This window comes from Aethalodelphis obliquidens, unplaced genomic scaffold, assembly GCF_003676395.1.
Source record: "Aethalodelphis obliquidens isolate GAN/ISIS:26980383/991018 unplaced genomic scaffold, ASM367639v1 scaffold18, whole genome shotgun sequence".
NCBI lineage: Eukaryota > Metazoa > Chordata > Mammalia > Artiodactyla > Delphinidae > Aethalodelphis > Aethalodelphis obliquidens.
In genome coordinates, this window is record NW_020837962.1 from 25,269,786 (window position 1) to 25,286,691 (window position 16,906).

At 38.5% G+C, this 16,906-nt stretch overlaps 1 protein-coding gene across 1 annotated transcript in view; it reads right to left on the reverse strand.

Annotated features, from left to right (window-relative positions):
* Positions 1–16,906, reverse strand: part of SLX4IP (SLX4 interacting protein) — a 185,565-nt gene that overhangs the window by 155,241 nt on the left and 13,418 nt on the right. The window contains 1 exon segment of the mRNA XM_027118184.1: positions 11,832–11,887. Coding sequence (XP_026973985.1) covers positions 11,832–11,858 — 27 coding nt within the window. The 5' untranslated portion in view covers positions 11,859–11,887.

Consider the following 16,906-nt stretch of genomic DNA (forward strand, 5'->3'; position numbering starts at 1 on the left):
GGTGTTACTTAAAATATGATGATGTCCAAAGAATTAACATCATTGTACTGGAATAATTTACTTTCCTGAAGGCCAAATAGAAGCAAACTCTATACATTGTCATTTTGGCAATTTTCAAAAGAATTACTTAAAATATTTTCAAAGCGAAACTGTGGACTCCTTAAAGGAGAAACAGGTTGAGATGCAATTTTTTTTTAACAAAAGAAATAAACCACAAATTGAAGATTACAACATTCTCTGTCTGGGACTGAAAAAAGACCAGTAAGAAATAACTCTAAGCTTGAGTGACTTTCCTGTTTCCCATAAGCCACGAGGAAAGACATTTCTCATCTTCCTAATAGGGAAAGTGAGGGATACCAGGCACCTCGGAAATACTCCGGATTACTCAAGGTAGATACATAACAAGCAGACCACAGGTCCTTCTTCTTGGGAAATGTGGCTGGGAACAGTATGTTGTAAGAGCATGGGTAGATATAGATATAAATAATTGGAGAATATATATAACACGGACAACAGAAGCTGTGCATAGCAGTCAAAGGAACAAAGTGAGAGGGTAATCGATGCAGGAAAAGTTTAGATGTTGTGTGAAAATAAAAGAGCGTCTTTGATCAAGCCTGGAAAAAGCTGATGAGCATAGACTACAGAAGAAAAGGTGAGAGGGAAAAGGAAGAAAGAAAACCACAGGCCAGATCACTGCAGAAAATGCAAATGCATCGGTTTCATAGGAATAGGTGGGCCATGTTCCCAAGTTCCAAGATGAAAATATGGGTCAAAGTTAAAGAGGAAGGGGGAGAATAGTTATCAGAGTGCCTTGAATTGAGCTGGAGAGTTTAGATTCGGTCTGATTAAACAAAAGGAATTACTCTGATCGCTTAAGCAAGGAAGTGACAGGGTGCAAATGGTGTTAAGAAAACATTATCCTGGCACTTGTCTGGATGCACTGGAATGGCAGGACAAGAAAGGCATAGAGATCATCCAGAGATCAGTGCAGAAACGTTAACGACAAGGATAATAAAGGCTTGAATTTATAAGAAAAGGAGAGAGAAGATGCAAGTCCAGTACACTGTGTTGAGAATGGATGCAGGAAAGACAGGGAAACAGCATAATTTGGCGAGCCCAGGATGTGAGGGTAGAGCCAGGGACATTCAAAGCAAAAGCCAATTTAGAAGAAAATGTGATAAACTGAATTCTTAGTGCAAAGTTTTAGGGATCAGTTTAGGCAGAGACTTCAGGGAGGCAGGTGGAGAGTTGAAACTGAAAAGAGGGTGAGAAGCCAGGGCTGTATTTAAACACTTTCTAATCGTTCCCAAAAAGAATAGATGTGCTAATACACATGGGGAAGGACTGGGGAAGAAGCCCAGAAAACTGGGTGTCTGGCCAGGGAAGCAGAGAGAACACTTGGAAAAGGAAGTTTCATTTCAAGTCCAACAAGAACGTTGTTTCAAAGTCATCAACACTCAGAACAAATGCTCTCACTGGAGTGAGAAGGTCCCTGAAAACTTTAAGCCTGATGCAGCATTTAATTGGGTGATGGCCGGTACACTTTTATGAATTGTATTCCAAATCTATCAAGTACTCAGCACACATTTAGTTGAAGAGTTCCCAGCGTGAGCAACGTAACAGAACAGATACTGTGCAGTAGGGAAGGAAGAGCAGCCGACTGTAGTTGGTGTGCGTGTCATCACCACTGGGAAAACTCGTAGGGATCCTGTGTGATTTTAAAACTTCAAGCTCGCCCAACAAATAGACAAAATTAAGAAGCAACTGGAAGATGAAGAGTTTAAGTTCTGGGGGAAGAAATACAGAGCTACTTCTTTCACCGTGGAAAGTTTCACAAAGACAAATGCCTTTGTAAAAACATTCTCAGGGTTAAAGGTTGCACACCCGTCCTTCAGATTTATTTCTACTAAAGAATGTAACCATTTAAAACTTTTGTGATTTATTGTGTTAGGACACTTCAGTTTTAGTCTTTCTCAAAATTTAATAGAGTCATTAACTAGAACTCGACTGATATGAAAATATTTGCATAAATCTTTTTTTTCAATACACAAAATCAGTGCATCTATTTCCAAATGAGTGCTGATGACAAACTGCTACATTCCCCTTTAGGTAAATGAAAAACCTAGGGCACAGAATTTAAGTTATTCACTGAGGCAAACCAGCAAGACAAAAGCCCATTTGCTATTCAACTTTCTCTCTCTAGAAGTTCAAAGAGTTGCTCTTCACTTTTTATAAAGGGGAAACTACTGTCAATTCTTGGGCATATTTCTTTTTGCGGTTGTTCTAAGGAATGCTGAGACTAAGGTTAACTGAAATTCAGAGGAGATAAAACTATAATTGCTACAAAGGAATGGAACGAAAAACAGATAGTAGAGATGCGGGGAGATTTTTTTTAAATGTAAAATCTCTCCTCTCTTTGTTAACATTAATAAAATCTTAAATCTGTTACTTCAGACTTAGGGAATAACTCAGTCGTCATACCCCAAAAGTCCAGCACACCACACTCCCCCCAACCCCAGAATAAAAAGTGGACAACTATCAACAGCTAAAGTAAAAGCTTCAAGTCTCCTGGAGTGGGTGGGAAGGAGGAGGAGAAGGTCATTACACACTCCCTGTGGAAGAAGACAAAGCCAGATCCACATTCCAGGGAAATCTGGCTGGTCTGAGTTTTTCCTTAAGTACCGATTGGCCTGTCACTAAGCCAGGCTCTGTAATCTTCCTGCTAGGGAAGCCATGAATCCCTTCTAATTAATCAAGCCCTCCCAACAAAAATTTTCCCACCCACAATAAAGTGGGCTGTGGGAAGGGAAAGCAGCAGAGCAAGCTTTGTAGCCAAAAGAATTCTAGACTTTGGTGTAATACCTAACTAATCCAAGAAAACAGATGCAGGAAGCAGAGGAAATGATCTACAAACAAAGACAGACAATGAAGTAGGAACACAGTACTGCTCTGCTGGAACCCAAGTCGAAAATTTTAAATCATAAGATTGTAACTATAATTGCATGGGAGTGAGACCTGGCAACACTTTTAAAACACCTGTGAAGCGGGGAATGGATCCATAAACTTTTCAGAAGTAGATACCATGAATACTGATTTGATAGCTTCAACAATAATTTATTATTTAAATTTATTTTCTTCTTACTAAACTTTAATACATTATATATCCATGTCTATTTCTTGCTTCTACTTGCAAAGGAAATGGAGTTGCCTTGACCTTCCTAATTTACCGTGCCCTTGCAGCCGGTTTAACCCAAGGTAAACTTCATTGAAAGCTTACTCTGACAAGGTGCAAGGAAGCAAGAGTACAGAAGGATGCACTGATTCAGACCCATGCTGTCCAATTCAGCTGCTACTACTACTACTACCTATGTGTGCCTCTAAGCAGTTGAAACATGGCCAGTAGGAATTGAGATGTGCTTTAAGAGATATATTTATATACTTAAATCTGCTTATGTAATATATAAATATTTCAGACTTTGCACACAATAAGGTCTTTGTTGCAACTATTCAACTCTGCCATTGTAGCGTAAAAGCAGCCAGGCACAATATATAAACAAATGGGAGTGTCTGTGTTCCAATAAAACTTTATTTACAGAAACAAGCAGCTCATCTGTGGGGTGTAACTTTCTGACCCCTTGTTCCCTAAAGAACTTATAATTATGGAAGTTCTAAAACACTGGGGTGGGTGCAGAGCTAGAATTAGGATCACGGAGGAGCCTGCTGCCACTACTACTTTAAGCTGAGAAAGCCTTCACTGGAGTTTAGGACACATCCTCCTGCCCTGGGCTGCAGTGGCCCAGAAGTCAAGAGACCCTGAAAGCTGGGGTTCCAAGGACTTATCTCATACACCACTGCCATTTCCTGAAATTCTGGCCTAGGAGGCAGTTATAAGAAAGAGGTGAAGGCCAGGGTCACAGCAGTGTTTTGTTTTGTTTTGTTTTGTTTTGTTTCGCTTTGTTTTTAAAAAGCCCTCTTCTATGCAGGAAGGTCAGAAGACCTTTCTTCATTTGAATAAGAATAACTTGTTTGCAGGGATAATTAATACCATTCCAAGGAAAGTCTCAGAATAAACAACTGAGATGCAAGTGGCAAATTGTTGGTATTCACCTGCTTTTCTGTTAGCTTGGAAACCGTGCTCTATCCAAGTATTTTTCAACCCAGATGGTCAAAAGTAAATGCATCTATATGAAAATTTGCATAAGTTAATTCCTTTTAACTTTTATTCATGTGATTTTTTTTATCATAGTAATCCATATACACAGATTAAAATGACCTATCAAAAACAGTCCTCTTCTTCCCCATCCTGGTTCCACCCTCAACCCAACTTTCACTCACCAGGAGACACCACACAGAACTTCATCTATGTCATCTGGTATTTACTAAATCGTTCTAAATATTTTGTTTATACTGTAATCTTTTATTTCAGATTTAAACACTATCCATGGAAAATGAAAACATAATGTTTGCAACCCACCCGCTCACACATCTCCTTCCCCAGGCTTCCAAAATTTGAAGATCTCAACATATGAAGTGTTCAAAGCTGAGCCATGTAGTTATACCATGCTTACTTTTCTATCTTGCATAATCTTTTGTTTGCTTAGAATTAACGAATAGTTTCCCATATTCCTACCACTAAATCATTCCCACACTCTGACCTACAGAAACTCCTCTCAATACATTTAAGTACATGTGGTATTTTATTCATTTCCTTTTTTGTTGGAGACATCTTTCATAGAACCATCTGTCCTGTTCCAATTGGACTGGTTACTCTCTAAGCATTATACACAACTGATCATCATGGGATTTGCTTAGGCCCTCACCTGCTGGATTCCCTATTTCCTGGATCCCAATCTCACCCTTCCTCTGCTCACCGTCCCATCTGGGAAAAATCATATCCTTCCTAAAATAGGGTACATTAGAAGAAAATTTCTTTTAGCCTTTGCAAGTCTGAAAATGCCTCTATTCCACCTTAACATGTGATTGAAAGTTGAGCTGTGAAAAGCATTCAGGGCTGGAAACTGAGGCAGGAGGTAGATGGGCCACAAGCCCCTCCCCCCGCCCCCCAGGGTAAGCAATTGGAGATTTGTTCCCTGTGAACCGATACTCCAAGATGAGAATAGCAGGACAATTGAGAGAAGAGGCTGGGCCCTGCCCAGATAGAAGATAAGAGACCACATATTTCTCATTCTCCAAGTCAAGGAAACTTGCTCGACTAGAAAGCTCCTTGGAGGTCAAAAAAGGAGGGGGGAGCCACCCCACAGTAAGAGGCCAACTACCCATAGGCCTCTTCGGTGGAATCCATCTTGGCTGAGAGATGCGCGCGCACACATGGGAGGATCCTGAGATGTTCCAAATACGGACTCAGAACCAGGCAAAGCAAAGTGATAGACCAAAGGAAACCCGGAAGAAATGCCCCATAAAAGTGATTCAAACTACCACGAGGGCGCGACTCTCTCTGAGTCCGCCCGCCCGTGTGTCTATCCACACATCCTCTACTCTTTTTTTTTTCTCCTAATAAACACTTTACTTGTTTCACTACTTTCCGTCTTTGTAGGAACTCTTCTGCAAAGCCAAAGGGCCAGGGCCTTGTCACTGACCACCGGTCTAGTGGCTAGGTTTCTGTGCTTCACTGCCGCAACCCGACCTCAATCTCTGGCCGGGGAACCAAAACCCTGCTTCAAGCTGCTGCAGGCCGAGGCCACCCAAGATCAGAAACTATTATCCTCAGAATATCTAAGGAATTGTTCCCCTGTCCACAACTATAGCTGCTGAGAAGGCGGTTCTGAATCTGATCCTCTGTATGTGATCTGATTTTCTTCTAGGATCTTCTCTGAATTTCCGGTGTTATGAAATTTTAGGATGATGCACCTTAGTACAACTTGTTTTCCTTGCCTTTTTTAGGTGCACTCTCACAGAAACTTTCAAATAGTAACTTTGTGCCATCATTTCTAGTAATTTTATCGTATTACTTCTTTCATAATTTTCCTCTCCACCATCTTCTTTGTTTTCCTTTCTAGAACTTTTTCATATCAATTTCATATCAATTTGTTTTTCAAAATCAATTTTTCATATCAATACTGTACACCTCAAATTTTCTTGTATTATCTTCCCACTTTTTTAACTATTATCTTTTTGCTCTACTTTCTGGGCAGTATTCCTTATCCATCTTCCCATACTTTACTAAATTTTTATTTCTATCGTATTTTTAATTTACAAGAGCTCTTACCTATTTTCAGGAATTTCCCTTATTCATAAAATCCTGAACGTGTCACATGGTTATAATAGTTTCCTTTTTTGCTTTGAGGATACTAATTATAATGTTTTTAAAAGTCTTTTCTTGCTTACTAGAATCTCTCTGATCCTCCAGTTTTGCTCATTTGCTTTTCTCTCTCTTTTTCAGTTCTCTGGTTTTCTGTTTCTCAAGTTTTCCTTAAATCTCTGGTGGTATCTTTTGTCCATTCATAATTAAGAACAGACAATAAATCTCTGACTGGAAAGTTTCTGTACATGGGTGGAACTTACTGACTGCTGGGCTTCAGGAATCCAGTGGGGGACTTAGATATCTGGTTGGGGGATGCCAGATGCAGGCCCTACTTATATCAGACAAGTAGACTTTAGGTTAAGTATGACTAGAAATAAAAAGAGATATTTCATAATAATTAAAGATTCTATTCAACAGAAAGAACAATCATAAATTTGTATATATGTGCTAATATAGCCTTAAGATATACAAAGCCAAGATCAATAAAAGGACAAATATACAAATCTAAAACCATAGTTGGAGATTTTAACACGCCTCTCTCAACTGATCAAACAAGTGGACAAAATATGAGCAAACACAAAGCAGATTTTTTACAACAGAATCAACAAACCTGACTTGAGTCGGATACACAGTTCAATGCACCTGACAAGCAACACTTTTTTCAAGTGTTTATAGAACATTAACCAAAATATCAATAGAGGAATTACGCTAAACAAAATGATTATGCTAATAACAAAATGATTATTAGAAAATTTCCAAAAACTTAGAAACTATACAATATACATCTGAATAAGCCATAAACAAAAATGAAACACAATGAAAATTAGAAAATATTTTGATTCGAATGGAAGCAAAATTCCCACTTTAACAGCATCTCTATCAAAACAAGAGGATACAAGTCAAGTAGGTACTTAGAGAGAAATTCATAGCTTTAAGTGCATATACTAGAAAAGAAGAACGGTTCCAAAATCAATGATTTAACCTTCCCCCTTAAGAAGCTGAAAAAAGGACAAATTTGCTCAAAGAATGTAGAAGGAAGGAAATAATAAAGAAATCAATAAAATAGAAAACAAGTATGCTACAGGAAAATAAAATGAAACCTGAATTTGGTTCTCTGAAAAGACTACTAAAAATAACAAATCCCTATCAGCACTAATCAATATCATTCCTTTGGAAAGGCAAATCAAAACCACAAAGAGATATCACCTCACACCTGTTAGAATAGCTATTATGAAAAAGACAAGAGATAAATACTGGTGAGACTGTAGAGAAAAGGGAACTCTGGTGCATGGTTGGTGGGAATGTAAATTGGTGCAGCCACTATAGAAAACATTATGGAGGTTAATCAAAAATTTTAAAGTAGAACTGCCACATGATCTAGCAATCCCACTTCTGGGTATATATCTGAAGGATATGAAATCACTATCTTGAAGAGATATCTGCACTCCGTGTTCACTGCAGCATTATTCACAATAGCCAAGACATGGAAACAACCTAAGTGTCTACTGACAGATGAATGAATAAAGAAAATATGGTATACACATGCAATGGAATATTATTCAGCCATAAAAAGGAAATTCTGCCATTTGCAGCAACACAGATAGACCTTGAGGACATTATACTAAGTGTAGTAACTCAGACAGAGAAAGACAAATAAATACTGTATGATTTCACTTATATGTGGAATCTTAAAACATCAAATTCATAGAAACAGAGTAGAATGGTAGTTGCCAGGGGCTGAGGGATGGGGTAAATGGGGTGATGTTGGTTGAAGGGTACAAACTTTTAGTTATAAGATGAGTAAGTTCCGGGGATGTAATGTACAGCATGGTGACTAGAGTTAGCAACACTGTACTGTATACTTGAGAGTAAAGCTCTAATGTTTTCACCATGACAACAACAAAATGGTAATTATGTGAAGTGAAGGACGTGTTAACTAAAATTACTGTGGTAAACATTTTGCAATTTATACATTTATCAAATCAACATATTGTACACCTTAGACTTACACAATGTTATATGTCAATGATATTTCAATCAAGCTGGAAAAAATATAATCACCCATTTGGAAGGTTCAAGCCTAGTTGTCAGAATATTTGGAAGCCAGGATAGCTGAGAGATGGCATCCTAATGCCTAAAAAGGGTAGGAGAGAGAGAGGAGTTGGGAATAAACTCATTCCAGTTAAGTCCGGAGTTGTGAAGAACTTCAACTTTCAGTTCTTTGTATCAGCTTAGCACATAAGACAAAGCTTGACACAGAAATAAGTACTCAATTTGTAGATATCCTCATATAATACTCTTTGGGTTTGTATGGGTAAGTTTGTCCACAATCTCTTGGAACAGGAGCTATTCAAGAGAGCTTTTCCTTCATCCTCTTGAGAAACTGTGGGTTTCATGAAAATGCAAAAAAAATCTCTGCTCGCTGACCAAGGGAAGCAGCATGGAAGCCTGCCATCCACCCAGGGCTTTGGCAGGGGCGGGGGGTGGGGGGCAGGGGAGGGAGAACAGCAAGGAAAATACTGGAAAATACTAAAAACACTAAGCTTGTGCCATACTCAGTTGTGGGTTGCAAAGTCAGACTACCCACAAGGTGGTGGAATCCCAAGCCCTGAAATGAATATAAACCTGGTCCAAAACCACCAAAATGCCAATGGCTCCAGCAGAAGTAAACTTGAAACCGCTCCACTGCTCTGCAGGGCTGAGCTCATAGGTCTTTCCACCCGTGTATTTCACACTTAGTAAATAACAGTGGAAATAACAGAACAATCTAAAAGAGGCTATAAAATAAACTACTTTAAGATTATGAAGGAGATAAAAGAAGGATATGGAAACATATTGAAAAAAGGGGCAAGTATATATATAAAAAAAGAACTGGTAGAATTTGAATTAAAATAAAACAAACATAAATTCTCAAATGAAAAATACAGTCACTAAAAATAAACAAAGAATAGAATAAATACAGATTAAAAAGGAGAATAAATACTGATGACAAGCTTTTAGTAAACTGGAAGAGGTCTGATAAAAAGCACTCTGAATGCAACATACAGACATAAAGAGAAGAGAAAAAGGAAACGGAAAATGGCCAAGCAGAGTTCATCAGAGCGGGCACGCGGTGACTGCAGCAAGAGCAGGTGTGCATGTCCCCTGTTGCCCATGACACCCTAGGGCAGTGCACAGCAATCTGGCTGGGCGGGATGTCAGACCTTCAGAATGGGATCCCACTGCTTGGGTTGTGGGCCTTTTAAACTGCATGATTAGGAAAGCACTTGTTCCTTGCCTGTGTGATCAGACAGAAGCAGGGACACCAACACAACATGATGTGTAGAATCTTCCATATAATGTGTCAGAACTCTGACTATCCCTAACCTGCTGGCTTGACACCCATGGTTGGGGTCACTCCCCCACCTGGCATGACCTGGGAGTTAGGTTCCAAGTCTTGCTGGTGCAGCTGTGAGATCAGGCAATCTCGTAGCAGAATTTACCACATCAGTATGTATGTCTTGGAAATCAATTGACCCAGCTCTGGCATAATTAGGGGCCTAGGGTCTAAGCTTTGCGGCTGACGAGGATTGTCTATCCGAATGGACCACAGCCAGTTTGGGCGAAGCTTTGCTAGAGGCCCAGTCCTTTTCTGAGCAGACAGCCTGCAGGCGCTCAGTCCTGGATGAGTTAACATCACCCTCTAGCACATAATAAACAGTTACGTGGGACTATTCAACAAACTTCGTATAAGAGTTCCAGAAGAAGAGATCAGAGAGAACAGAGAGGAGCAGTACTTGAAGAGAAAAAGGTCGAAATTTTCCAAAATTGATTAAAGACTTGACTCTTCCAAATGAAGATGTACATTGCATCCCAAGCCAGATAAATAAAAAGTCTGTATCTCAAGATTTCACAGTGAAACTATAGAATATCAAAGACACAAAATCTTAAGAGCAACCAAAGAGAACCAAGATATCTTGATAAGCAAGATAACAAAGAAAGAAATCACGATGGGCTGACAGTAGACTTCTTTGCTGACTAGTCTCCACAGATGCACCCCAGATTCTCCCCCTCCCTGTAAGCACAAGCTGCTTCTCCCACGGAGAGTTGCAGCTTCCCTGGAGCTGACCCTCTGAGTGCTCTGACCAACAGAATGCAGAGGAAACGCACGTGGGATTCTGAGCTCAGGCCTTCAAGGCACGGACAAATTACACTTTTTCTTCTCGCAACTTTTGCTCTGGGACACCATCCCTCAAAACTCAGCCACCAAGCCAGGAGAGGAGCCCAAGCCACACAGAGTAGCCACCTGAATGAGAACTGAGGACAACAATTAACAGCCCCAGGTGAGATTCCAAGCACAGCCAGGATCAACGGCCAGCCACATGCGCGGCCAGCTTTGATGTGCAGGCTGAACTCAGTCCCCAGATGACTGCAGCCCCAGCCAACATCAAGAGAAGAAACCGCCCAACTGATACCAGGCGACCTACAGAATCCTGAGAGAGAATAAAATGGCTTCTGTTTTAAGTCACTACGTTTTAAGGTGGTTTTAAAGCATCAACTGATAATAAAACATTTCTCAGTTGCAATAAGAGATTTCAAAAGACAATGGAAAAATACCTTTAAAGTGCTGAGAGGAACTGATGTGCAACCTAAAATTCTAAAACAAACTTTACTTTCTAGAGGAAAACCAAAAGACATTTTTAGACAGACAGATTGTGAAAATTCACCACTTATAATCTCTCACAGAGAGGAATACTACATATAGAATATACAGATACTAGAAATAACTGTGAATAATGAAATTTATAAATATGTTGTAAATCTATTGGTAAAGATAAGATACGACTACAACACTAAACAGTATCTGATCTGGTTAACCACTATGATTTCTCTGTTTCGGTGTTTTGAATTTCTGCTTAATTAAACACTAGCGCAGGGAAAATGCCCTAAAGAACAGGCATATGTGAAGCATCCTTCATACAATGGTTCTGCAGCTAGTTGGATCTGCAGCTAGTTGGATGCAGGACTCTTGGATGCAGAACCTGGAGGGTCGACTGTACTCACTACCAATTCTTCCCCTCTCCTTCCCCACCACCCCTCACAGGTGACCCTCCCATTCCTCCACAACTGAGAAGGTCTGGGACCCAGCCATCAAGGGATAGAGAAGAGACGCTTACAAGAGAAAAGCAAAAGAGGGCAGCCAGGCAGGAGAACTCGCTCCTGGCATTCACCCAGGCGCAGCATTTGCTGCCTGCTTCTTTACTTTTACATGCTTTGTCATAATCAAAAATGACGCCATGGACATACAATGTGAATAATACTTTTTAACATTAAGGACCAAGTTATGTCCCAAAGGCATCTTACAAAAGACTTTAAGCAAGAAACTCCCATGACCATATGAACTATTCATTTTCTCCCCCATCTCATTCTTAACATGCAAATTTTCAATCACCTACTTCAAATTTTCAGTAGTGTCCCAAATCTGAAGAGTAGAAGGAAAGTTCAGGGCTACTGTTTTCAATTAACACAGGACTCAGTTATATTAGAAAGTGATTAATCATTTTAAAGAAAGCTATTAAGCATTACTTACCTTAACAGCAAATTTCTTTGACACCATGGCTTACTGATTCCAGAGTAATTACAGACCTTTAACAGAAGAAAAAAGAAAGTTAAAAAGTAGGTATATCAAAATTTCTTTCGATTTGTATATTATATAAGAGAAAGGTTGGCTGAATAATCAAATATCAACAGGTATTCTTACAAGATGAATGTTCACTTATAACTGGTCTTAACAAAAATATTATATTGAATTAACAGTTTACGAACTGCCCACAAAGAAAAGCACAGGCCCAGATGTATTCTACCAAATGTTTAAAGAACAATTAATACCAATCTTTCACAGACTCTTTAAAAGAAGCATAAGAAAAACTCAAATCATTCTAAGAGGCCAGTTACATCCTGATACCAATACCAAACAGAAACATCACAAGAAAGGAAAACTACACACTAGTATTCAACAAAATACTACAAACCAAAGCTAGCAACATATAAAAAGGATTATACACCATGACATTAGATTTATCTCAGGAATATAAGATTGGTTTAACATCTGAAAATCAGTATAATACACTATATTAATAGAATAAAAGAGAAAACACATGATTATCTCAAATTTAGAAAAAAATTGACAAAATCCAACACTTTTTTTAATTAAAAAAAAAAAATCCAACACACTAGGAATAGAAGGAAGCATCCTCAACCTGATAAAGAGCATCTGTGAAGAACCCACAGCTAGGGAATTCCCTGGCAGTTCAGTGGTAAGGACTCGGCACTTTCACTGCCAAGGGCCTGGGTTCAATCCCTGGTCGGGGAACTAAGATCCCAGAAGCCGCACAGCACAGCCAAAAAAAACCAAAATAAAATCCACTAAGAAAAACCCACAGCTAAAACCATACTAAATGGTGAACGACTGAATGCCTCCTCCTCAAAGAGGAAAAAACAGAGATATCTGCTCTGTCACTTCCACACAGCACTGTATGTGCTGCACTGAGGTGCTAGCCAGGGCAATTAGGCAAGAAAAAGAAATAAATGGCATCCAGATTGGGAAGGAAGCGATAAAACTGTCCCTATCACAAATAACATGTTCTTATATGCAGAAAATCCTGAAGAGTTAAAAAAAAAAAAAAAAAACTAATAGAATTACAAAGTATACGAAGTAAGGTTGTAAGATGTAAATATATTAAAAAGTCAATTATATTTCTACATTCTGGCAATGAGTAATCCTGAAATGAATTTAAGAAAACAATTCTGTTTACAAGAACATCAGAAAGAATACTTAGGAAATTTTTTTTTTAAAAACCCCACAAGATTTATACACCAAAAACCATACATTATTATTGAAAGAAATTAAAAACTTAAGTAAATGGACAGTTATCCCATATTCATGGATTAAATTAACACTTAATTTTGTTAGGATAGCCATACTCCCCAAATTGATCTATAACACAATCTCTATCAAAACCCCAGCTGACTTTATAGAAATTGACAATCTTATCCTAAAATGCATATGAAAATACATCTATAGTAGCCGAAATAATCTTGAAAAAGGAGAACAAAATTGAAGAATTCATACTTCCCCATTTGAAAACTTACTACAAAGTTAGAGTAATCAAGACAGTGTGGTACTGGCATAAAAGACAGACACATAGATCAATGGGATAAAACTGAGAGTCCCAAAACAGACCCTTACAGTTATGTTCAATTGATTTTTAACCAATGTGCTGTGACAATTTAATTGGGAAACAGTCCTTTCTACAAATGGTGCTGTTACAACTGGGTATCCACACTCAAAAGAATAAAGCTAGAACACTACATCACATTATATACAAAAATTAACTCAAAATGGATCAAAGACCTAAATGTAAGAGCTAAAACTATAAACTCTTAGAAGAAACCATAGGCATAAATTTTTGTGACCTTGCATAAGGCAATAATTTCTTAGACACGATACCAAAGGCACAAGTCACAAAAGAAAAAATCGGTAAATCAGATTTCATCAAAATTTAAAACTTCAGTGCTTTAAAGGACACTATCAAGAACCTGAAAGACAACCCACAGAATGGGAGAAAATATCTGCAAATCATACAACAAATAAGGGACTCATGTCCAGAAAACATAAAGAACACCGTAAAACAGCAATAAAAAGATGAATAACCCAATTTAAAAATGAACAAAGGATTTGAATAGACATTTCTCCAAAGAAGACATACAAATGGCTGATAAGCACATAAAGAGATGCTCAAAATTACTAGTCATCAAGGAAATACAAATCAAAACCACAATGATATACCACTTTACACCCACTAGGATGGCAAAATACAAAAGACAAAGAAGTGTTGACAAAGATATGGATAGATGAGAACTCTCATACATGGTTGGTGAGAATATAAAATGTGGCAGCCACTTTGGAAAACAGTGTAGCAGCTCTTCAAAAAGGTAAACACAGAGTTGCCATATGATTCAGCATTTCCACTCCTAGGTATGTACCCAAGGAAAATAAAAACATATGTTCACACAAACATTTATACAGGAATCTTCATAGCAGCATTATACGTAATAACCAAAAAAGTGGAGACAACCCAAATGTCCATCAAATGATGAATGGGTAAACAAAATGTGATATTTGAGATTTTTCTTGTTTCCTGAGGTAAGCTTGTATCACTATATACTTAACAAAATGTGATATATACACACAATGGAATACTATTTGGCAATAAAAAGGAATCAAGTTCTTCTACTCCCTTTTACTGAGCTCCGCCAGGCAACTGCCCTCTCCCACCTTGCAGAGCCTAGAGAACTATGTTCTGGAGAGGGTAAAACAGAGGATCTCTGGTCTGGAGAACACCAGGCAGCATAAAGTGGGGGGTACCCTACTGAAAAAAAGAGAAATTAAGGGGCATCCCACATGCCCCCTGTGATGGTTAATTTTATGTGTTGACTTGTCTGGGCTAAGGGATGCCCAGATAATTAGTAAACATTATTTCAGGTGCCTTTGTGAGGATGCTTCTGGAAGAGATTAGCATTTGAATTCATGAACTGAGTAAAGCAGATGGCCCTCCCCAATATGGGTGAGCATCATTCAATCCACTGAGGGCCCAAATAGAACAAAAAGGTAGAGGAAGGGTGAATCCAAGATCTCTCTGATTTGGGACATCCATCTTCTTTCCTGCCCTTGGACACTGGCACTCCTGGACTTGGACTGAATCACACCACTGGTTTTTCTGGGTCTCCAGCTTGCAAACAGTATATCATGGGACTTCAAGGCCTCCAAAATCTCGAGCCAACTCTTTTCATAAATACACATATATATATACATATACGTGTGTGTGTGTGTGTATCTTCTATCGTTTCTGTTTCTCTGGAGAAGCTTGACTAACACACCCCTCTATCCTGCCTTAGTCTCCAAATAGGAGACTGAAACCTCCTCATGCAGGGAACTGGATCTAAAAGTACTGACATCAGGGGTTCCCCAGGCAAACAGCCAAGACAGATGGCTCTAAAGTGAAGGCCACACCCACAAGCCCCACATCTGTGTGCAGAACTAACTCCCATCTCTTTAGTGTTCCACTCTCAAATACACTTAAGCAATCAGGAATCACCTAGCATGTAAGGAAAGACTCTATCATGAAAGGAAACAAAACAAACAGAAAAAAAACTATTTGGCTGAAACCTAGACTATGCAAGGAGAAAGAAATATTTTTAAAGAAACTATCACTAATATCAGTGGGATAGGAGATACTACATCTATAAGGCAATAATTTTTTTAAAAAAAGAAACTTGTAGAAAACAACAAATTAAAGCTATGATAGCTAAAATTAAAAAACTAAATAGAAGGTCCAGAGGATCATATTGAGTAAGTCATCCAGAAACTTCAGCAAAAATAAAGAGGATGAAAAATAAGAGAGAATAAATTAAAAATTAAAGGACCAGTATAGGAGAACCAACATGTAAAAATCAGGATAGAAGCAGATCCATATAAGGGTGTATATCACAGTAACATTTCAGGCACTGATGACAAAAAGAATCGGTGGTAAGAGAATATCTGGCTCCAAACTACCCAAAACAACTCTGGAATCTAAAAGGCAACGGAAAAACAGCCTAAAAAACCTGAAGAAAATTATTTTCAAACACCAAATGCATTTAAACACGAGGCAGGGGTAAAAGCATTTTTAGGCATGCAAGGTCTTTAAAAATGTATGTCCTGTGCATTCTTTCTCAGGAAGCTACTAAAGATGTGCTTCACCAAAAGGAGGAAATTGACCCCAAAAAAGGGAAGATATAGGAAAAAGGAAGGCTGAGATAGGCAAAAGGCAAAGGAAACCCCAGGATCTGGTGAAAGCAGATCCCTGCATGAGACTCATGGGCTAGACAAGCAGAGTACCATCAGTCCAGGACAGAGCCGGTTGTGAGGCTCCAGGAGAGGCCTCTTCAGGAAGTGCCTACATGCATGCAGATGAATTTTAGACAACCAGTGCAGAATATGAGATTGAATTAGGACAGCTGCGCGGAAAGCTAAGCAACTGAATAATACAAGGCAATTACTGATTCCAGGATAAACAAAAATTATGCAGAAAATAAAAATTAAAAAGTATTTCATAGACAGCTCAGCATTTATAGTCATGATAACAAACACTAAATATTGACCTAAACAATATTGTGTTTTCAACAATATTAAGAGGATGGGAAATGTGTGTGTATGTATGTAGTAGGGACAAAGGGGTTAAAGGGAGCTCCCTTTAATGCTAACTGAATGTTTTAGAAGCAAAGCCTAAAACCAATATTAACAACAACAACAACCTACACAACCACAACTAATAAAAAAGCAGAAATATAGCAAGAAATTTAGTGATAAGGACCCAATTCTTTTTTTTTTTTTATTGTAGTTGATTTACAATGTTGTGTTAATTTCTGCGGGACAGCAAAGTGATTCAGTTATACATATATATACATTCTTTTTCATATCCTTTTCCATTATGGTTCATCACAGGGTATTGAACATAGTTCCCTGTGCTATATAGTAGGACCTTTTTATTTATCCATTCTATATGTAATAGTTTGCATATGCTAACCCCAAATTCCCCGTCCATCCCTTCCCCACCTCCCACC